This window comes from Microtus pennsylvanicus, chromosome 21 (genome assembly GCF_037038515.1).
Source record: "Microtus pennsylvanicus isolate mMicPen1 chromosome 21, mMicPen1.hap1, whole genome shotgun sequence".
In the NCBI taxonomy this organism is placed as follows: domain Eukaryota; kingdom Metazoa; phylum Chordata; class Mammalia; order Rodentia; family Cricetidae; genus Microtus; species Microtus pennsylvanicus.
The window spans coordinates 17,793,126-17,815,200 of NC_134599.1; the positions used below are offsets into that span (position 1 = coordinate 17,793,126).

A 22,075-nucleotide genomic window follows, 5' to 3' on the forward strand; every position below is an offset into this window, starting at 1 on the left:
CCCATAGTTCCTACCTCTTCCTCTGGTGTGGTATGGCCAGGTGCCGAGGCAAAGGGCCTTGCAGTCAGTGGGGCTGAGGGAAGGAGGCAGGGGTCCCTACAGCCCTTTAGTAATGTCCCTGCAGTCCAGCCTGAGGTCCCCCGAGGCAGGAAAGACCGGGAGTAGGATCCGTGGGGGGTAAGAGCAGTATTCCATTACCCCATCCATATTGTATAAGCGGGACACCTGACTCCCTGTGTTTCCCATCCTCCTCCTCCTGCGTGTGGCTGCCATGCTATAGCCTCCCATGGGGGTAGGTACAGCCCCATTCCTAACCTGCTTCCAGCAATGTCCACAGACATTGAATCAGCCTCGGCTTGCAAAGGCTTGGGGATGGTATCTAGGACCCCCAGATCCTTGCTCTGTAGGCTGTACAGTGTGAGGTTGGAGAAAACCTCTCTGTCCTTGTGATTGATTGCCTGGCTCCCTCAAACTCTTCTGCCTGAGACTGGGGAATCAGGTGCATTCCCCAAACCTGGCCCTATCTTAAACCCAGATGCAGAGTGAGCCACGTCTGTGTCCTGTGTGATTGCTGGGTGAACAGGGACCACTCCTGTCATTTGTTGTCAACTCATGAATGTGTTCATTGATGACATACTAGAAACAGGTGAGAGAGGTGGGCGACCCTGATTTGTCTGTTTCCCTAGTACTGTGGGTTTAAAAATGAAGGAAGGGACCCCATAAAGGAAAGCAGCTGTCCTCGAAGTTCTGATCATCGGGATCAAGCATCTTCTTTGTTGTTCTCTATCCTCTCAATCTTTTCTTCTTTTGTCATGTACGGTGTGCATGTTCACGTCTGTGTGACTGCACAGGTGTGCACATACACATGGAGGCCACAAGGTGGCACTGCTGTCCTTCTCCATTGCCCTCTATGTTAAGACGGGGTCTCTCCTTGCCGCTCGAGCTCAGGGACCAGGCTAGCTAGTTAGCCAGCTTGCTCACTGGACCCTGTCTCCCGCTCCGGAGTGCTGGGATTACAGGTGGGGCGCCATGCATGACAAACATGTTATCCCCTGAGTTCTATTCCCAAGCCCCTCAACTTCCAGCCCGCTTCTGCAGTTTTAACTGTTGGCTCTAAGCACAGAATACACATGAAGGTGACCTCATTTCAAAAGGCATTTGCTGGGATTAGCCTGTCTTGGATTTAAATGGTTTAGATTTTGGCTTTGCTAAAAGTTTAATTTTTTAAAAAATTACATTTATTTGCTTACTTATTTATTTAGAGAGACTGTGGGGAGACATGCATGGTCCATGGCTCATGAATGGAGGTCAGAGGACAATGTTTGGGCGTTAGCTCTCCTCTTCGACCGTGTGGATCCTAGAGATGGACCCAAGATCGTCAGCTCTGGTGGTAGACTTCTTTTTCTTCTGAGACACCCCCACACTCCCACACTTTTTTTTTTATAACCTAGGCTGGCTTGAAACTTGCTGTATAACCTAACCTGGACTTTAACCTCCAATCTTCCTGCTGGAATCAAAGGCATTTACCATCAAACTCTACTGGCAGGAATTAAACCTGGGCCTTGCATGATAGGCAAGGACTCTGAAGGACTCTGTCTCTGAGCTACATTAAGGGGAAGTAAATAACACACACACACACACACACACACACACACACACACACACACTATGAAATGTCTAAAAAGGGATACAGTTCTTGAACAAGAATTGTGGACCAGCGCCTTTCTTCATGTTTTCTCACTGTACCCTGCTGGCAATTGCGAAGGGTATGGGTATGTTATCTCTTCGTTCAGCCAGTGAAGGACTGAAGCTCAGAGATGAGAAAGTCATCTCCGTGTCCCACAGTAAGAGCAATAGAGGCTGCAGCCTGATGTCCCCAGGCCTGCAGGAGTTCCACTGTCCTGGCTGCACTGTCTCCATGATCAGAACCTCTCTGAACATGAATCCACGGTGATCAAAAGGAACACCGGGGAGAGGCAGCAGGTCCATAGCCACAATGGGAAGTCATTTAGAAAGAGTCCTTTATTCAAAAATGACCCAAGCCTCTCCATACTTTGGGAGAGACTGATGAGGCTTAAATTACGGGTGGCATGCCATCAAGCAGATCAAACTGGTTGTTTGAAGGCGGGAAAGGGGTCATCCTGCCTGGCTTATCCTAAAACATCCTGGGGACGTTCTCCCCAACAAGTGGTTAAAAGGGCAGGGTGGCTATTTCTAGAGTCCCAGTCTTGTGCCTGTGTGACCTACAGGATGCCATCACCATGGCAGCCTGCTCTAGCCAGAATCTCCCCAGCAGCGGGGGAGGGGTGCTGAGCCGGCAGAGCTGAGAGCTGTGTAGGTCAGAGGAGGGCCTGCTTAGAGAAGTCAGCTGCGCTGCATCTGGGGCTGGGATCTGGGCTGCTGCCAGAAGCCCAGAGGACTTGCATGGCTTTCTAAAGCTGGTCCCATATAGCCAGTTAAGTTCAAGGCCTGGGTCACTCTTAGTTATGATCCTTTAATTAAAGACCCACTTTATTCTTTAGAACAAACATTTCGGGGAGTAAAAATAAGACTTTTAATGCCGTACCACTTCTACTGTGCCCTGAAAAAATTCAAAGGAGAAAAGCCCCCAAAGACTGCATCATGTGACCACTGAAGCAAACAGACTTGCTGGCTGCGCCACATGACTGGGGATGTCTCAAAATGGTGTTTGCTTCTTGATGAAAAGCACAGATGTGTGCAATGGTGGACCTCACCTCCACGGTTCCTAGTCTGGGCTCCATGCTTCTGGTACCTTCTACACTGTTCTTTAGTTGGTCTACAGCGTGGGCCAGCAGAGCAAGATGTCATTGCTGCTGCTGTTCTTAGCGATTTCCCAGTGTATCAGTTGGTACACTGTAGCGATTTCCCAAATGTATCAGTTGGTACACTGATCAATTGATACACTGGGAAATCGTTATAGAAGAGGCCCTTTCTACTGTGCTGGGCCCTGAGAAGGGTAATTTAAAAATAAAGCTAGTTTACTCATGGAACTTTAAAGACTATCAACCTATATTGGAGACAGGTGTTTAACTTGTGATTTAAGTTTCTTTTCTTCTTCTTCTTTTTTTTTGAGTTTCTTTTTTAAGAATTAAAATTTTGCATCTCTTCCAATGGGGTTCTACAACCACAGACATGCCATTCTACAAATGCCCCTGGTACCTGGGCCATATCCATACCTGGGACTGCCTGCTGAATGAGGCCTCTCTTGAAAAACGAACAGACAACGGCAGGAATGGGCTGGTGAGCTGGCACTGTGGGTAAAAGTGTTTGCCGCTAAGCCTGGTGACCTGAGTTCAATCCCTGGGACCCACATTGGACAAGCCACAAGTTGTCCTCTGCCTTCCATACGTGTGCCATGGCATGTGCAATACACACGTAAACAAACACATGTAATGAACCAAAGACCAAACACCAGCAACAAAAACGTGCATGCACAAAAATACAAACAGAAAAGCTTGACAATTAAGAGTGTAGAGGAGGTGAAGATAGAGAATCACATTTACTTCCAGTGGCTGGGCTCGCCATGGTTAGAATGTTATCTCTAGACTGACAGTCCTCTGGAGAAAAGACTTCTAAATCAGTGTGTTTATTGTAACCCCTTCCTTTAGGTATCCAGCAATTCCCTCACCTTGTTCCATGGCTCAGTTCAGAAGTCTGTCACTGCAGCTGTGCAGTGCACACATGACCCAGGGGTGGAAGCTGCATATTATGAACAGGGGGCATGCACCAAGGTAAATCCAGTGGCCTGAGTGCTTCATTGATTTGCTCTATGGATTATTCTGGAAGCTGTGACTTAGAAGGGTATGGCTACACATGAACTCACGGTCCAGCCAAGCACCTTCAGCTGGAAATGTCCAGGCTCATGCACTCACAGCTCAGGTAATCAGGATGCACGAACTATCCGTGAGAGTTGGGAGCTGTCTGTATTGTTTCTTTGCTTTGTTGCTTACGCAGCCTCTAACTCAATATTAAACTGGTCTTGAACTCCTAATCTTCCTGCTTCCCTCTCCTGAATACTCAGACATGGACAGATGCTACCTATCCCTGCAGTTACAGGTAATTTTATAATCTTAAATGTTTTTTAGGGGGTGAGGGACTTGGTCCTGCCTCAACTGAATGTGCCAGGCTTTGTTGACTCTCCATGAGAGGCCTTACCATTTCTGAGGAGTAGATGGGGATGGAGTGAGGGGGAAGGTGGGAGAGGAGGAGGAGGAGGGAAGGGAGGAGAAACTGTGGTTGGTATGTAAAATAAATAAAATATTTAAAAAATTAAATGTATTTTAAACTGTGGTTTGTTTTGAATCACTTCCTGTGTGGGTAAAGGACAGGCTGACTTAAATTTTTTTGTGTGTATGTATGTAGGTATGCATTTACTATTATTTATTCTTTTAAAGTCATTTATTTTTATGCATATTGGTGTTTTGCCTGCATGTATATCTGTGTGAGGGTATTGGATCTCTGCAGTTGCAACAGTTGTGAGCTGCCGTGTGGGTGCTGGGAATTGAACCTAGGTCCTCTGGAAGAGCAGCCAGTGCTCTTAACTGCTGAGTTATCTATTTCTCCAGTTCATAATTTATTTTCTAGAGCTGGAGAATCAGTCCCAGGACCTCACATATTCTAGGCGAGGGCTCTATTACTAAGTCACATGGCTGGCCCCGACTGACCCAGAGGGCATGTGAGACCCAGAGGGAATGTGAGTGCTTCTCCTGACCCTGGGAATCTGGCTCCGTCTTTCTTTCTGGTTTCTAATTCTTTTTGCAAAACCCCAGCAAACAGGATCCTGAGAGTAGATTTCCCATCTCCCCATGGCCCCACACACTCATGGGGAGCACTGTTGCTCTTTCCCGGGTCAAACCTTACATTTTCTCTTTCATCATGCTTCTGTTCCCTCTGATCTCCCTCCAGCCGCCTTGGCAGCACCGAGGTCGGGATCTGTAAACTCTCCTCACAGTGTTCTTTCCTCAGGCTAAAGAGTTTCAATTTGCTTAATTGCATCTTAGAGATTCCATTCCCCATTCCCGTACACATTAAAATAATACTACATCCTAGCTTACTTAATTTCATCTGGTAATGGGACAGCAGGAGACAAGATGGAGCAGGGCAAGGGAGGCAGCATGTCCTAGGGCTCCGCCACGTGCCTGCATCACCCCAGCTATAATCATAGGAGCCAAGCTAGTCTGACAGACTGAGGAGCTGGAGGGAACCTGGAGCCTGGTGATCTCAGAGAGATAGAGATAGAGAGAGAGAGAGAGATAGATAGATAGGGAGAGAGAGAGAGAGAGAGAGAGAGAGAGAGAGAGAGAGAGAGAGAGAGAGCCATCGCTTCTTATCCACACAAGGATTTGGATCCCTGGCTCTGTCAGCCCTGGAACACACTCTACCCTTCTCCGAGGCAGGCAAACTGCTCCGTCTTTCTGTGTGGCCCTCTCCCCATACAGCATGCTGCTTCTGTTGCTCTGTGGTCATGGTCATTACTCATGCAATTGTTCCAAGCATGCCTAGAATTCAGTATGATTTGGGCAACACAGTGGATGAGGTTCCAAGTTCCCCAGGATCTTAACGTATGCAGACACACCCACGAGGATCAGCTCAGACTGCTGTAGACACAACTATAAACTAATTCTTTAAGTATTGGGACCACAGTTTTGAGCAAATCTCTTGGTATCTCTGGAATTCAGTTTCTATGTGTGGGAAATAAAGACCCCCGTCTCCGAGTTTGCAGGTTCACCAGAGCATTTGAAGAACCAATTGGCTTTGAGTACAATCAGGTCCTTTCAGCGGCCTGGGTCTGAAGTGAACTCTGGGTAGGAAGTTAGATTCCTTGTTTTTGCCCAGTTCTGCCTTGTTCCCTGAACTGACACTTGTCACGACCTAAACCACTGTAATTTCTGTGATGCTTGAGTCTCCAGACGACAGTGTGACTTTGGGGAACCTTATGAGCCTGTCAGCTCAGGCTGCCAATCTTTCTGGGTCTCTGTGATCAGCCCATCAGAGAGTTCTATGTCTTCCTACTGTGGCATGTCTTTTGGGAAATGGAGACGGTGAGGGTCACAAGAGTGGCAATCTCTCTTTGGCTCTCTGTGATTTTGTGTTTTGCCCAACACATGGTGCCTGGAGATTGTCTTTCTTGGACCTCCAAGGCTGTATGTTCAACTGCCCAGTGCTGCCTAGGCTGGAGACTGGCTTCTCGTATACCCCACTGTATAGCCTTCCTCAGAGGGATGCTTAAAGAGCTAATCTATAGGTGCAGAGAGCTGGTCAGTGAAGCAACGAGGAACAAGTCTCTAAAAGGAGAGGGTGCCACCTCCAAGAATCCAGAGTGGAAAGGACAGATCCGGCCACTTCCCCGGCTCTCACCACCCTCTCCCATTCTCTCCCTCAGTCTTGTGAAAAGACTTCCCTTACCCTGCACGTGCCCTGCTGCTCCACCAGAACAGCGCCCCCTAATCCCTCTCAGCCCATTCCCGCCCCCTCCCCTGGAGCCCCGTAGCAGAGAGCCAGCGCCACTGCCTTTGCCCCTCAGCCCATTACTCCCTGCCCCCTCCCCCTCCCCGGAGCCCCGTAGCAGAGAGCCAGCGCCACTTGCTTTGCCGCTCTCAGCCCATTCCCGCCCCCTTGGAATCCCGCAGCAGAGAACCAGCGCCACTGGCTTTGCCCCTCTCAGCCCATTCCCGCCCCCCTTGGAGCCCCGCAGCAGAGAACCAGCGCCACTGGCTTTGCCCCTCTCAGCCCATCCCGCCCCCCTGGAACCCCGTAGCAGAGAGCCAGCACCACTGGCTTTGCCCTGGCCTGGGACACCTACTTGTGCTCACCATCTCTGCCTCCCTTGGTCTTCTCTCTGCCTTTGCTGAGTAAGGGGAAGAAATGAGGAGACAAGGGGATGCGGATGAGAGGGTGTGGACCAGAGATGCTCACAACCTTTGCCCTGGCCCTGCTGACCCCCGCATTTTTTTCTCCAAGGGCTTCCCTATTCCCACCGACCCCTTTAAGTCTTCTGTATAGGCGTGCCCTGGCCCCACACTCAGCCCATCTCCTCTCCCGGGAGGAGGTCTGGTGATTTCAAAGCTGTAGGGTTCCCAACATCTCCTCCTCCCTCACTTTCCCTTGGTCCCCTCCAAGGACTGCATAGTGCCCATTCTGTGGGGACCTCCCGGGGGCAGGGTGGATGGAGCCTATTTGAGAGGAGGTGCTGGACTTGCTACAAGATGGAGGAATGGGGCAATGTGCTGTAAACAAACCACCACTAAAGGTCTCAGAGCAGGAGAGATGTGCTCCCGTCTTCCTTAAGAGAGGTTTCCAGAAACTGGAAGGTTCATTAAAGCCCCTCCTGTGCCGCGTCGGTGAGAATAAAGAAAAACTGCCATTATGATGTCTCCTCTCTCTGTTCACACACTCTCCTGCCTCAGACCTTGCCCAGGTGACGCCGTGCCCCGATAGTTCAGGCCTGGTCCATGCAGTCACAACTGAAGTCCAGATTCATCTGACTAACCTTTGTTTTAGGCAAATATTTAGTCTCTAATTCAAAGAGACCCACAACTGCCAGGTTTCGGGCTGCCCAAATCAGCAGGACCACAGAGCAGAAAGCAGGGAGACTCGGTGCCCTGCTCCAGCCCAGCTCAGGTGACCTTCGGGCCACTGTTAGGAAGCCCCAAGGGCTTCTGGGGCCTGTGCCCATGGAGCAAGGGTTTCTGTGGGCTATTTAAGAATTACAACTCCATTCATGATTTCTCTGGTTTCCATCCTCATGTTTGCGTTTGGAGAGTTGTCGTTTTTTTTTTCCTCTGTCTATACAGCCAGGCTCTGAGGGAAGGGTTTTTTCTTTTGTCTTTCATTCTGTGACCCTGGAAAATATGTCAGTGTCTGCTAGGGACTATAAAAGAGAGGTGTGTGGCTTTGGGTTGGCAAGGGTCAACAGGCGTGTGAAACTGGTATACTGAACAACTGGGACCTAAGACTCGGTCTCTTTCCTCTTTCTCTCTCTCTCTCTTTCTTTCTCTCTCTCTCTCTCCTCCCCCCCTCTCTCCCTCTCTGAGTTTTGTTTTGAAGTCAGAGGGGTGTCACATCTACCAGGATACAGGAAGAGTTCTGTTTTCTTCCCTCCTTCTGTACTCCAGGCCCACACTCCCTGAGAGTGGAAATAGGGTCTGGAAAAGGTGTTTATATGAGAAAGAATGCCATCGTGATCTTACTACGTCCACGGTTACTGCCACTGCTGTCCTTAGAAACAACAGCTGCAAAGCCAGGGGTTGGCCCTTCAGTGGGCACCAATGTAACTGAGCTGTCGTCCCACGGAGTGGCTATCTTCACACCACCTGCTTTGTACGGAAAGCTGTGGAGGCTCAGGCTGTCGTGACCTCACCTTCTGCCTGCATTGCCACAGAGCCTCCCAGGAAGCTCCAGACACACCTGGATTTCTTCCTAGTGCCCACATTGTACTTTTGGTGTGTCCTGCCAGTTATGTAAGTCCCGCTCTGTAGCAAGCATTCTCTAGTGAGCTGCTTTTAGCCCCATTGAACAATTCTTCCTTAGTTCGTCTCTGAACTGATAAAAGCATCCACAGACAGGGAACAACAGTGCCCTCCTGGGAACACTAAGGTCTGCGGAGACCTGGCATGTCTCAGCACTAGGCCTCACTTGGTTACTCAGCCTTGGGCTGAAGGTGGGAGCCCCAGCCCGAGGTAGAGCATCTGGGTAGGGCGGAATATCCCAAGAACCATTTTACCCCTAAATCTCAGCATGACTGACTGGTTCTCCAGCTCCTTGGCAACCATCGCAATACTGGATCCCAGCCTGGGGAGGGGAAGCAGGGAAGGGTTTCCTAGCTCTTTGGGGCCCATGAGAACCAATGAAGTAGCATTCGGGGATGAGGCAGTGTGTACTGCACCACGCACACACACTTATGCCCACCCCTTAGTGCACACATGCACCTCTTTCTCAGGGCCCCTGCTATGCATACACGGCCAGTTGCTCTCTGCTCCAGACACAGGAAGGGGCTTCCTGGTTCTACAGGTTTCCCCTGGAGTGGAATGATGCCCACGGTCAGGATGAAAAGGATGGCACCAGCCACAACCTACTCCTAAAAGAATGACAAAGTAACTACCTAGACATCCCCAGGACACCAGAGGGGCCTGGGTAGCAGAAGGCGGGGTGTGTATGTGTGTGTGTAAGCTTGTGAGTCTAGGTGAGGCAGAGAAGACGAGATAGCCTTATAGTAAAGAGCCTGGGAAAGCAGAAGGCTGTGTTGCTTTGCCACACAATCCTTTGTAAGATATGACTCCAGTGGTATCCAGTGGGGTACCATGCAGAGAACATGTGCACATGCAAATGTATGCAAATATGTGTGTGTATATGTGTGTTTTCAAAATCTCCCTCTTTCGGAGACTGAGGTAGAGTTTGGAGTATTGATTTTTTTTGTTCCTGAGAGTGGAAATGTTCGCGAGGTTAGTAATCCATTACTTTTTTTTCCCGAGACAGGGTTTCTCTGAGGTTTTGGAGCCTGTCCTTGAACTAGCTCTTGTAGTAGACCAGGCTGGTCTCAAACGCACATAGATCCACCTGCCTCTGCCTCCCAAGTGCTGGGATTAAAGGCATGTGCCACCACCGCCCGGCTCCATTCCTTTTTTTACAACAGGGACATTGGTGTGTGTGTGGGGAGTAGGTGGAGGTATTTCTGCTCTTGCTCAGGCTAGCTGAACCTCCAGTGGGAAGCACTGGGAGAGCCCTTAGCACTGGGTGGGGTGAGAATCAGATGGTAACAAAGCCTGGACTAAAAGGTCAGGTAGTGCTTAGCACAGAAACAGCTGAGGTCAAGGTAACATGGAGGCTGAAGAGAGAACGCTGGCTGAGAACCTGCCTTCCATGTGCCATAGGTATCACTTACATATGGTAAGTACTTCATTTCTTCCTAATTCTCTTGTGGGCATGAGCGAGCCATCTTACATCTGGGGAGGTGTCTCCAAGCAGCAGAGCCAGCACTTGGGCTCCACGCCCTCTACTCTTCTGTGCCGTCTCCTGGTGGTATTCTGCCCACTTGGGGTTCTCTTGTAAGGAGTGGGCAGAGACTAGAGAAGTGGGCAGAGGAACTCGGTGGCAGATCAGAGCCCAGGAGACGTTAAACTACATGAGCAGAGGGAGTCCTGCTCGCTACAAGGCTAGGTCCAGAGGAGAGGAGAAGGTGCTGACATTCATCTCAAAGGTGATGCCATGCCTAGGCTGGCACCTCCAGGGAAATGGTGTTCCCTAACGCGCTCCTTTAACCAGGGTGGTGGCACCCACTGAAAGCTAGACACTCTGCCTTTGCTCTTGCTCTTGCCCAATTCCCGTCCCTAAGATGAAACCCTTCTTCCTACCCCTTCTTCCAGCCTGGGAAAGGTCCAGCGAGATGGAAAGAGGAGAGAACCCCAGGATGCTGTGCAGTGAGGCTTCAGACAGCCCCCTTAGCTCCACCTTCCTGGACCAGGACTCTCCGGGGGTCCGAGATGTACCCTTTGCATCTTGTTTTATCTGAGCCCCATCCTGGTGTCCTTACTCTACCGCCTCTCTAGTGAGGGCAGCCCCTCAACCAAGAATTCCTTGGAGAGCTGTTTTCACGACTGTTCCTGAGTATGCTGAGCCCCGCTGGAGGCCAGAGAGGAGGGGAGTCAGCATGTCTCCTTTCTGAACTCATTTATTTCTGTCGTTGACCCAGAGAGGATTTGTGACATGTCGGAGTCAGCCAGCTGATGAGGGCAGGGTCGGGGTCAACTTAATGGGGCTAACCCTCACTCGGGCCCCCATTCCTTTCTCTACAGTGGGTGGCCTGCTTCTCAGAACTCCCTCTGAGCCAGCCCTACATGGCTCTTCTCCGTGTAGTCTCGGCAGATGGTGACAGGTGGTGACCACTGTGCTACAGCCCTCACCTTCTAGCCAGTCTCTGATGGTCATCTTCCATTTCTAAATCTATTTTTGATGTTTGCCACTATCTGGGGTGAAGAACCTGTTATCATCAGCCCTTCCACATGCAATACTTGCCTCTTCATTTTCTAGGTTTTGTTTTTCAAGACAGGGTTTCTCTGTAGCTTTGGAGACTGTCCTGGAACTAGCTCTTGTAGACCAGGCTGGCCTCGAACTCACAGAGATCTACCTGCCTCTGCCTCCAGAGTGCTGGGATTAAAGGTGTGTGCCACCATGGCCCCGCTGGTTCCTCATTTATAGCCTCTGATATCTCCTTAGATTGTCATCAGGATGGCGGCTGGAGCAGGGCTGGTAGCTCCGGTTCCCGTCTTACAGATGTAGACATGGGAGACACATGACTTCAGGCTTGGCCTTATGCTAAAGGACCTGATATTTGTGCGGCAGAGGATTTGGCTGCCTACAGCGTGTAGTCCTAGGTGTTTAGTTAAACTTGGGTTTGGAGAGAAGCTGGTGAGGGAGAAGGCTGGCCTAAAACACTTCAGTTCCATGTCGCTCATTGTAGGTTTTCCATTACAGGTTGAATATACCTCCTCCAGGAAGGAAAATGGAGGGAGAAGCTTGCAACGATGTGGGAAACCCTTGTTCTCAAAACACCCCAGACCTCCAGGCACAGGCCTCAAGCCTCTTTCATGGTGCTCTCTCTTCCTAGGTGTCTAGGGATGTTTTGCTAGCGTCAGTTTTGCCCCCTGAGCTTTAAGTAACGCCACTGCATTTTCTCTGTGGTAAAAGCACTACATGTATGGAGGGGAGGCCTGGTCAAAGCCCTCTGTCATTTGCAAGTGGCAGGACATTTGTGAGATGTGAATCTTAGGCACAGAAAAGCCTGGGCAAATTTTTCTCAACAGAGGGTGGCCAGGTCCTGACCAGGTCTGTTAGCCTCTCCTCTCCTAGGGATCTTTTCACTGGGCCAAGGAAGAGGTCAGGCTGCCTAGGGCCTGGTTGGCACTGTTGGGTCTTAGACCATGAAAACCAAGGCCTCCCCTGTCTCCTTTTCCCATTTTTCTGATGAAGGCAGGGACTGTGGACCCCCACCCCTTATGTTAGAATTGATCTCTCAGACCTTTGCTTCCCTAAGGGCTAGAGCAGTCCTGGCCCCCGATTCTGATTAGAGCCTCCCGTGTGCTCTTGGGTTGGATGCCAACATCTTCTCAACCCTTATATATTTCTCTAACAACTCAGCCCCACACTCTGATCCCAGCTGGGCCTGGAGGGCCTTCCAGAACACTGGCTTCTGGCACCTGCTTCCCAGGTCTTTGGGGGACAGTGGGCAGCCAGAGGGGTCCAGCCACTTACCTTCGAAAGCTCTTCTCGCCGGGTGTTCTGGTGCTGGGCCGGGAGCCAGGGAGCAGCCCATCGGTCTCCTGGCTGTCCTTTTCCTCCTCCTGAAGAGCTTCGTCTCCCAGGAAGTCTCCATCGTCCCAGGAGCCCATTGTGCCATCTGTGGCCTGATACCGGACCTCCATGCTTAGGCTGGTCTGAAGGGAGAGGGACAGTGAGCAGCTGGGCAGGCAACAGTAGTCCCCTGGTCCCTGTGGCACCTTTGAGGCACGTTCACTCCCGTGAAGATGAGGTGAGGACCTTCCTGCCTCAGTTTGCAGATGGGAAAAAAAGGCTAAGAAGGACTGATACCCAAGGTTCTCTTGTGCTTGCCCCTCCTCTTCCCAGGTGCCCAAGTCAAGTGGCTGTCCTTGGTCGCTAGGCCTAAGCCTGGGTGTGAGGTCTTTGGATCCTCTATAAAGAATCATTCGGTGTACCCCCAAATAGGTCACCTCTTCATCCTCAGAACCAGGCTGTGTACTGGCCTGAGGGGTTCTCCTTGGCAAAGTAACAAAACTAACTAGGCGTGTCTTCTCAGAGAAGACCCAGTCCTGGGTTTCCCTCAGCCTAGTGCGGTCAGCACTTCTCCCAATTCTTGACTCCCTATCGGCTAGCTAGAGAAAGGGGTCAGGGGAGTTGCCTTGGGCTTTTCTTCTGGAGAAAGTGGAGTGCCACATCTGGGTCCAGATGTTAAACAGAATCCGGGTGGAGGGACCATGTCTAGAAGGGACCGCCCTAGTTCGTGTAGAGCAAAACTGAGGCAGGAAGATACAGGCTCTTTATACATTAGCTAACATTCTAAGCACTTTCTTTGTATGCCCTTTGACCCCTTAGAACTAGCCGGTGAGGCCACTACACTTTTGTACACGTTGCAGATGGCATGTAGGCCTCACCAAGAATCATCCCCAAGGGTCACATTCCTTACCACCACACCAGTGGCCTGGGAGTAGCCTCAGAGGAGCTGGAGAGCAGCTAGGAGACAGAGCGGAGCCTGAGGACTAGGCATCAAGGGGGCTCCCATCTCCTTTCATTGGGACGGACACTGAAGGGTGGATTGGATCTGACTAGTTCATGCATGCCCATGCCGACTTGAGCAGAAACGGACAAACGGAGCAGAAAATAAGATTCTGACCCTTGTTGGACCTCTGGTCAGAAGGGAGCCTCATCATATGTGCAAGTGAAGGCTACTGCCATGGAAGGACTGGCAAGGCTCAATCGGCCATTGCATGATAAAAGGCACCTCAGATTCATTGCTGAGCTGGATCCGAACAGGAAAACCACATCAGTGGAGAGGAGATGGTGTCCTCATTACCTCACCTAACGTTATCATGGTGGGAAAGGCTGAGTTTCCACTTGGGACAGACCCAGTCATACTGCAGAACCTCCAGCACCAGCATTCGGACCAAACGGCTCTGGCAGAATCTCCCTGACGTCCTCCTGCTACCTCCCTTGTCAATTATGGAGCAGTCGCTAGACCAGTGGTTCTCAACCTGTGAGTAGTGACCCCTTTGGGGGAGTGTCGAATGACCCTTCCATAGGGTTTGCCCAAGAACATAAGACAACACAGGTATTTTGTTATGGTTCATAACAGTAGCAAAATGACTGTTATGAAGTAGCAACAAAATTTCATAGTTGGGGGTCACTACAGCATGAGGAACCCTATTAAAGGGTCGCAGCATTAGGAAGGATGAGGACCACTTCTCTAGAGCATCTTCTGCGGGATGTGCACAGGCCCAGGGCACTGGGTGATGGGAAATTCCTAAGACCCCTTGGCATACCGACCTTGAGGATAGCATTGTTGTCATCCATCAGGGTGTCCGTCACTTCCACACGATTCTCCTCCACCACCTTCTGCAGCACCATGCGGAAGGTCCCAATAAGTCTGTGAATGACAGAATGAGGGGCTAGGCTGATGCCAGTGCCTGGCTGGCAAGGAGATAGGCAATAGTGAAGACCCTCAACTGGGCCTGGAGCAGCCTGGGAGCCGTGGCTGACCTGGCTAGGATAGCATGTCTGTGAGGGTACCCCTTACAGTGTGGCTGGTTGGATATGTGTGGTCTGTTCCCCTTGGAAAACTTGGAAGAAGAAAGAAATCTAAATGATGGCCACAGGTAGAGACAGGGACTTTAGCCTTGGGACTGTAGCTGGTCCCTTGCAGTATGGAAGCTTCCAGATGCCATAATGGAAGGTGGTAGGGAGACATGGAGCGTCCTGTTGGTGGTGGTGGTGGTGGTGGTGAGTGTGTGTGTATGGGTGTGTGTGTGTGTGTGTGAGTGTGTGAAGCTGGGCAAGTGAGTCATGCTGGGCAAGTGAGCTACAGGCCCAGCCTAGACTCCTGGCTAGACAAGCACTCCTTTCCTTCACTTCCTGACTGGAGCAGAGGGGTAGAAGCCTCTACTTTCATCAACACCAGTCCTCCATCCACCCCACATTTACAGCAAGCTCCTGGTGGGCAGGAACTCCGGGGACCTCAGAATCCCCTTCGTTCAGTTGCATAGTGGGGGTCCGCACACAGAACTGGCGAGAGGCACAGTCTTTGTGACAGGAACTCAGCTCTGACACGGATGGTCTCTGCCCTGGGAACCTCACTTAAGCTTTTTTATCTTGGTTTTCATGCCAGTGATTCCAACTTCATGAATGATATGCTCCTCCCCAACACATGCTCACTCCCCCGGATGTTCCCAGCATTCCTTGTGGCCCCACCAAGCAGCCTGCATTCTGTGTCTAGCCTCCTGTTGGTGTTCCCTGTATGCCAGAGTCCCCAGTGTCTGTTGTATTATGAATGAGCAGCAGTGGGTGTCTAATGGATGCTGACTTGGATCCCATCCCACCATGAGACTGGAAGACTGTTGCCCTGGGAGACAGCAGGGTGTCAGAAAGATGCCCTCATGTAGTACTTCCATCTGGACCCATGGAGAACACATACACCGTTTCTACAGGGCTTTGAGGCACACACAGTATGTAAAACCTGGATCTGGGGACATGTGCTGCTTGGAGTTTGTAGAGGAGGGAGGTGGGATCAAGAAAGGGGACAGGGTCTTAACCAATCAATGACAAATAGAATGAGGTGGACTATCAAATGGATTCTGACACAGACAGGCTTTCTGCCTATAAGATACTAAGGGCTGTGGAGAGGACACTGGTTTTCTTTTCCCAACTCTGGGGCTAGGGAGATGGCTTAGTGAATGAAACGTTTGCCTCGCAAGCATGAGGACCTGAGTTTCCATCCCAAGCGTCTATGTCTTTTTAAAAACAGGCGGGAGCTATGGTGCTTGTCTCTAACTCCAGCACTGAAGAGAGTGGAGGTAGGTGAGACCTCAGAGCTCATCCCTGGCCAGCTGGTCTGAGGAATCAGTGAGCCCCAAATTTAGTAAGAAACCCTGTCTCAAGAAATCAGGAAGATGCTAAATGTTGACCTCTGGCCTACGCGCATGCGCACACACGAGAGAGCGAGAGAGAGAGAGAGAGAGAGAGAGAGAGAGAGAGAGAGACAGAGAGAGAGACAGAGAGACAGAGAGACAGAGAGACAGAGAGACAGAGAGACAGAGAGACAGAGACAGACAGAGAGAGAGAGACAGAGAGACAGAGACAGACAGAGAGACAGAGAGAAGACATACATTGTATACCCATGTGCACATAAACACATGGATATGTATGTACCCCCAACACACAGTCCTCCCAGCTGTGTCGAGCGCATGGTGGATCCAGAAGTCAGGGACAACTGTGAAGTGCTTGCCTCCTAAGCTCAGAGCCTCATTGAGTTTCTCAACTCTCTGAGGGCAAACTGTCCACCACACTAAAGTTTAATTGGGCTTTTAGATTCTTTCCAGAGAAGTTCTGTAGAAGATCCTAGTTCCATCTTGGCTTCTCCTTAGCTCCCAGATGCATATGGGTGGTCCAAGTGCTGGGCTGGGCCCCAGGAGATCCTAAGCCATTGCTAGGGAGTCTCAGTTCCACCTTTATAAAGAGGAGGGGTGGGGCACTGAGCTTGGAGACCTCACAACAGTCTGCAGTGGGCAAGAAATAAGGCGCCGGTTTTGTGAAGGCCCCGACTGTTATGGTTCTAAACCAGTGGTATATGTGGAATCTTGGGGGGAACCCCCTAACTCCTCACAGGCCCATTGTCACTGCTAGTATTCAGCATTTACTAATTTCCACAGTGCAAATACTCATAGAACACCCAGTTTCAGTATTCTAATGGTATAGAGCCTAGAGGAGTCTACTGAGTCCTAGAGCACCTGTTGGATAGAGGTGGTGGTGGTGGTGAATGTGGAGGTGATGGTGGATGTGGAGGTGGTGGTGGAGGTGGTGGAGGTGGTGGTGGTGGAGGTGGTGGTGGAGGTGGTGGTGGTGGAGGTGGTGGTGGTAGTGGTGGTGGTGGAGGTGGTGGTGGAGGTGGTGGTGGTGGAGGATGTGGTAGAGGTGGTGGAGGAGGTGGAGGTGGTGGAGGTGGTGGTGGTGGAGGTGGTGGAGGTGGTGGTGGTGGAGGTGGTGGTGGTAGTGGTGGTGGTGGAGGTGGTAGTGGTAGTGGTGGTGGTGGAGGTGGTGGTAGTGGTGGTGGTAGTGGTGGTGATGGTGGAGATGGAGGTGGTGGAGGTGGTGGTGGAGGTCGTGGTGGTAGTGGTGGTGGAGGTGGTGGTGGAGGTGGTGGAGGTGGTGGTGGAGGTGGTGGTGGTAGAGGAGGTGGTGGAGGTGGTAGAGGAGGTGGTGGTGGAGGTGGTGGTGGTGGTGGTGGTGGAGGTGGTGGAGGTGGTGGTGGAGGTCGTGGTGGTAGTGGTGGTGGTGGTGGTGGTGGTGGTGGTGGTGGTGGTGGTGGTGGTGGTGGAGGTAGGGCCCTGGGCATGCATACTTCCACACATCCAGGTGACACTGTTCCCACTCTTCGGGGCACACCGCTTGCCGGTCCCACTCTAAGCCTTTGCTGTCAGGTTCTTCCACTGTCACCCCACTCAGCCAGGCGACTGCTGAGTGCCGGAACCTGGGCACATTTGTTCTCAATCTTAGTGGCCCAAGAATAGTCAAAGGTCCCTAGGATCTACCAAGGTGCTGCAGTGTGACAAACACCCCCCAGAGGGCAGGAGGGAGCCATTCCCCTGCAGTTGTCCAGAGAGCTCTGATGTCTTCTAGATTCTCTTTCACTTTACAGTCTGAGATCCTAGGCTTGGGCGGAGAGCTTGATCTGCACGAATCCCTGAAATGGCCTCTCTACCACGCTTTCAAGCCTCTTCCAGACACAAGGTGACAGTGACATCAATAACACGGCAGTAGGTTGCCACCGCTAGCCCATGCACCACTGCTTGTGACACGCAGCAAACCAACCTCCTGGCAAATCGCCCACTCCTTACTTCCTGGGACAAGCCCTGTGGACATGCAAACCGTCGTTCCCTCTGGAGTCAGACAGATGTAACTTCACTGAGCAGTCGCTGGGGGGGGGGGGGGATTCCAGCCCCTGGCAGCTATGTGAGTCTGTCTAGTTCTGCAACCTCTCTAAGTCTTGTAATTTTTTAAAATTCTCTCTAAGGTATCGATGCCACCCACGTCCCCGGATGCTGGCGTGGAGGTAGAGATCTATAATACCACAGCTCTCTGCCTCAGTGCCTCCTCTGCCGCTATTGTGTGTGGCCTGCCTTCGGAGGGTTCAGCCAGAGCTGGTCCTCTCTGGAAGCTGGGCTCTGGGAACAGATCCAGGTCGTCCCTGATCCTTAAAGCTCTGCCTAGAGCCAGGGCCTGTTGGTGACTGGAGTGAGGTAGGGCCAGGACACTAGGAACTTGCACTCTCAAAGCAAAGAACTTGCCACACACCCAGAGAGGGGTGGTGGTGGTGATGTGTGTGTAACTAACAGCTCCCCCTTCTTCAAATAATAAGTATAAATAAATAAAAACATAGAAATAATAACTTTTGAAATGGACAATTGATGAATTGATAAAGAATGTTCTGAACCTACTGTCTGGGCCTCAGTTACTCAGGCCGACTCCATCCCTTATGTAGCCTGAGCAGCTCACCCACTAGAAAAAGGGGCCACAGGGGAGCCTGGGAGAAGCTGGGATTCTCAGGTAGGTAGATAGTGGGAAGGAGGTGTCAGGTGCTGATGGGTCCACAGACTGACCACAACAGAGCGGCAATCGGGCACCAGAATCCTGTAAATAATTTACCGTCTTCCCCTGGGAGCCAGTATCAAATGCCTGGGGCTCAGTCCGGCGTCCACTATGCTGGTAGCTTCTGAATTATTCAGGGACTCTGGCATCCTTGGTGGAAGGAACCACTGCCCCTTAAAGTCCTGGTGAGGCTATATGGGATGCATAGAATCTCATCCGAACGTCATATTTTCATGGAAGCCCCAGGTTTCTTGGAGGAAGCCCTGGTTCTGGGTGGCCACACACACTTTGGGAACTTATGGTCCCTGAATAGTTCCTTTCCACCATCTCTCTACTTCCTGGAAGCCCCTAACACCACTAGGTAGAACCAGGTAAGCCTCTACTTTGGCCCTAACTCTAAGGTAGGAAGTTCTGAGCCCCACTTAACTCCAGACGCCTTACTCCTAAGATGGCCTGTATCAGGGTGGGTCTGTGTCTCTTTTTCCAGCCTAGGCCTTGGTCAACAGTAGCCTGGACAGTCACTGAGTTCTCCTCCACTAGGCACCATGTGACTTTCCTGCCTGCTCTTCAGTGGCAAGAGGGAAAACAGGGAGGGAAGGGAGAGGGCACAGTGGGGAGGGTGTCATACCTCTGTCTTCCCTCTTCCTGGCATATCAGGACACCTAAGATGAGCATTAATGCCTGGTAGATTCACTGTGTGGTTATCCATTGCACCTGAAACTTCCAAATCCTTTGTTTGTAGCAGGAGTCCTGATGGGGGCTCTCTGCACTCCGGGGTCTGTCTGCTCTGGAAGTCTCCACTGCAAGGGACTCAGCAATCTCTTCCTAGGCTTCCTCCATCTCATTCAGATGCTCTGGCTGCTGGGAGCTACGGAGATTTAGAAGAGGAGGTGGAAAATGTACATCCCATCTAGCTGTTCCAGAATCTTCTCACATGACCTCCACGTGCCTCTGAGCCTCAGTTTCCCTTTCTGCACAGAGGATTTTACTGCTGGGGTCTTCTGATTCTGTCTCTCCTCTACATTCACTCGGTCTACTTTGGGCCCTTCTCTTGCTCCTGCTTCTCCTGGCCTGATGAGTCATGGGGTGTCTCACACCAGATAATAAGGCCATGCTTTACTGTGAGGGTCTCTAGCGGGATGCTTTTCCAAAACTTATTGTGGTTCTAGAGGAAGCTGACTGAGTGATGTGATCCTCTGGAGACAGAGAGAAGTCCTCAGTGCCCTAATCGTATTTTCTGTGGTCCTGCCAGCAGACCAGAACCCCACCCTCTACAAGGGGTTTATTCAGCTCACCTTTCCCAGTGTTGGCACTCACTGCTTCCTGAGATAGCACGGGTGTGGGAGAGTACCAACTCTTCCAGCTGTTTGCTTTTCTAGTGATACAGCCTGGTCCTCATGTGTCTCTCCTCTTCACATGACAAACAATTTCTTGAGGACAGGGACTGTGCCTTGATCCCCTCATTTTAGCAAGCACCATGGTTAGCATGGTGGGTTAGTAGATGGGTAGGTGAATGGGTTGAAGTGATGAATGAGATGAATGCATAGGTAGGATGCATGAGTGGGATGGGATGAGTGGATGAATGGATGGATGGGTGAATGGATAGATGGATGGGTGAATGGATGGATGAATGGATGGATGAATGGATGGATGAATGAATGGGTGAATGGATGGATGAATGGATGAATGGATGGATGGGTGAATGGATGGATGGATGGATGGATGGATGGATGGATGGATGGATAGGTGAATGGGTGGATGGATGAATGGGTGAATGGATGGATGAATGGATGGATGGGTGAATGGATGGATGGATGGATGGATGAACGGATGGATGGGTGAATGGATGGATGGATGGATGGATGGATAGGTGAATGGGTGGATGGATGAATGGGTGAATGGATGGATGAATGGGTGGATGGATGGATGAATGGGTGGATGGATGGATGGTTGAATGGATTGATGGATGGGTTGAAGTGATGAATGAGATGAATGCATAGGTAGGATGCATGGGTGGGATGAGTGAATGGATGAATGAAAATATGGATGATTGAATGAACAGACAGGTTGGTGAGCTACATGATCCTACGACTTTGTCTTGAAGCTTACATCTACTTGCCATAAGGAAAGAATTAGAGTGCCCACCCCAGATGACCACAAGGGTTACCTATTAATGTTCTTTAAAACTGACAGCGAAAGAGCTGACCCTTTGCCTACCCCTTTGGGACTGTATATCTTCTAATGTGGCCCATTACTCCCTTCCCACTGATTAGTCCCTTTAGAGCCTTCTTCCTTGAACTAACACTGCCGCACCTTTGTGAACACCTTGTAGTTCAGCCATGATCTCCTGTAGGCTACAGAGCAGCAATTCACTTTTTACCCCCAAAGCACAGTGTCTCAATTTACTTATGTTTAGCCACCATTCTAGTGTCTTCCAAAACCTGTGTGTCACCCACAGAGCAGGATGGGGGCGACTTCGATTGATCCGCTTGTAGGATAACACTCGAGGTGGATGCATCTCATTCACAGACTGGAAACCCCATGAGAGCAGACATCTCTCTGTTTAGTATCTAGTTCAGTTCATGACATACACTTTGCGTTTTATAAGTGTTTGCTGACTGAGTGAATGAACACATCATTTCATTCCCACAGCTGTACTGAGACAAATTCTTTTCTTTCTCACACATAAACACAGAGAGCTCAGAGAGGTTCCTTAGCCTGCTCGGGGCCACACCTTAAATCCCTGGCTCAAGGGTCTGGGGTCGTTTTCCTTCTAAACCATAGCCCTGAACAGCTGTTAGGCAACTTTACCGTCAGATCACAGGATGTAACAATCATTTGGCTTTTAGCATCTCTGATGGGCTGCATCCTCCAGTCTGAGTAAGGAAGAGCTCAAAAAGAGGCGTATGTAACTTTAAAAGGGCAGGAGATTGAGGGTGGACAGGACGGTGAGCTGCTCTTGGTTGACAAGGGTTGCAAGGCCCAGGGCACTTTGAGGATCCCACAAAGGAGCGAGATGGGTAGCTCTTTAGCCTTGAGAGATGGTTTCAAAGTGCAGGGTTCTATCGTATGTAATCCTAGAGGAATCCGAGTCAGGCTGGCCCCCACCCGCCCCATGCTTACTTGTTGCTGAAGACTTTGCTGTAGTTGAAAATCTGGATCTCCAACATCTCATTTTTGTCGATGCTGCTGGCCACGGGCCACCGGAACGTCTGTGGAGAGAGGAACAGCTGTGGCCTTGGGTGCAAACAGCAGGGCGGTGGTGAGTAATGAGATGGGGCCTACTAGCAGCCAGGGTGACCCCTCACATGGGCCAGGCTCTCCAGGGACAAACCATCCACACGCCCACTCAGTCAGTTACCATAGCTGCCTCCTATGGAGGGCATTGTTACCCATTCCTCATTCAAAAATGGTGCTCAGAAAGCTTTGGCAAGCTGCCAAGGTCACAGGATAAGTGTGGGGGGGGGGACCTAGGCCTAAGAAGGACTTCTGACCCCCAACTCTGTGCTGCCTCTACTGCCTCTCAGCACTGAGAATGGCGGGGCAGCCAGGGTGGGAGAACTCCAGGGCAGACAGCCGGTGGGGTGGGAGAGGGTTTCAGGATGAGCTGATTGTGGCAGTGTGAACAGGGACTCATTTGGCAGCTCTTCCGTGTGGTGAGGGTCAGACCTATACATAGTCTGCCCGA

The 22,075-nt window shown here is 50.9% G+C and overlaps 1 protein-coding gene across 3 annotated transcripts in view; it reads right to left on the reverse strand.

Annotated features, from left to right (window-relative positions):
* Otof (otoferlin) overlaps positions 1 to 22,075 on the reverse strand; it is a 91,945-nt gene that overhangs the window by 37,500 nt on the left and 32,370 nt on the right. For 2 of the 3 annotated variants that reach the window (XM_075955384.1, XM_075955385.1), the window contains exons 3-5: positions 21,511 to 21,599; positions 14,074 to 14,173; positions 12,268 to 12,449 (exon numbers count right to left, since the gene is read on the reverse strand). In XM_075955384.1, coding sequence (XP_075811499.1) covers positions 12,268 to 12,449; positions 14,074 to 14,173; positions 21,511 to 21,599 — 371 coding nt within the window. Of the gene's footprint in view, positions 1 to 6,823; positions 6,869 to 12,267; positions 12,450 to 14,073; positions 14,174 to 21,510; positions 21,600 to 22,075 lie in introns of all 3 variants that reach the window. The other variant, XM_075955383.1, reaches the window with a different exon arrangement.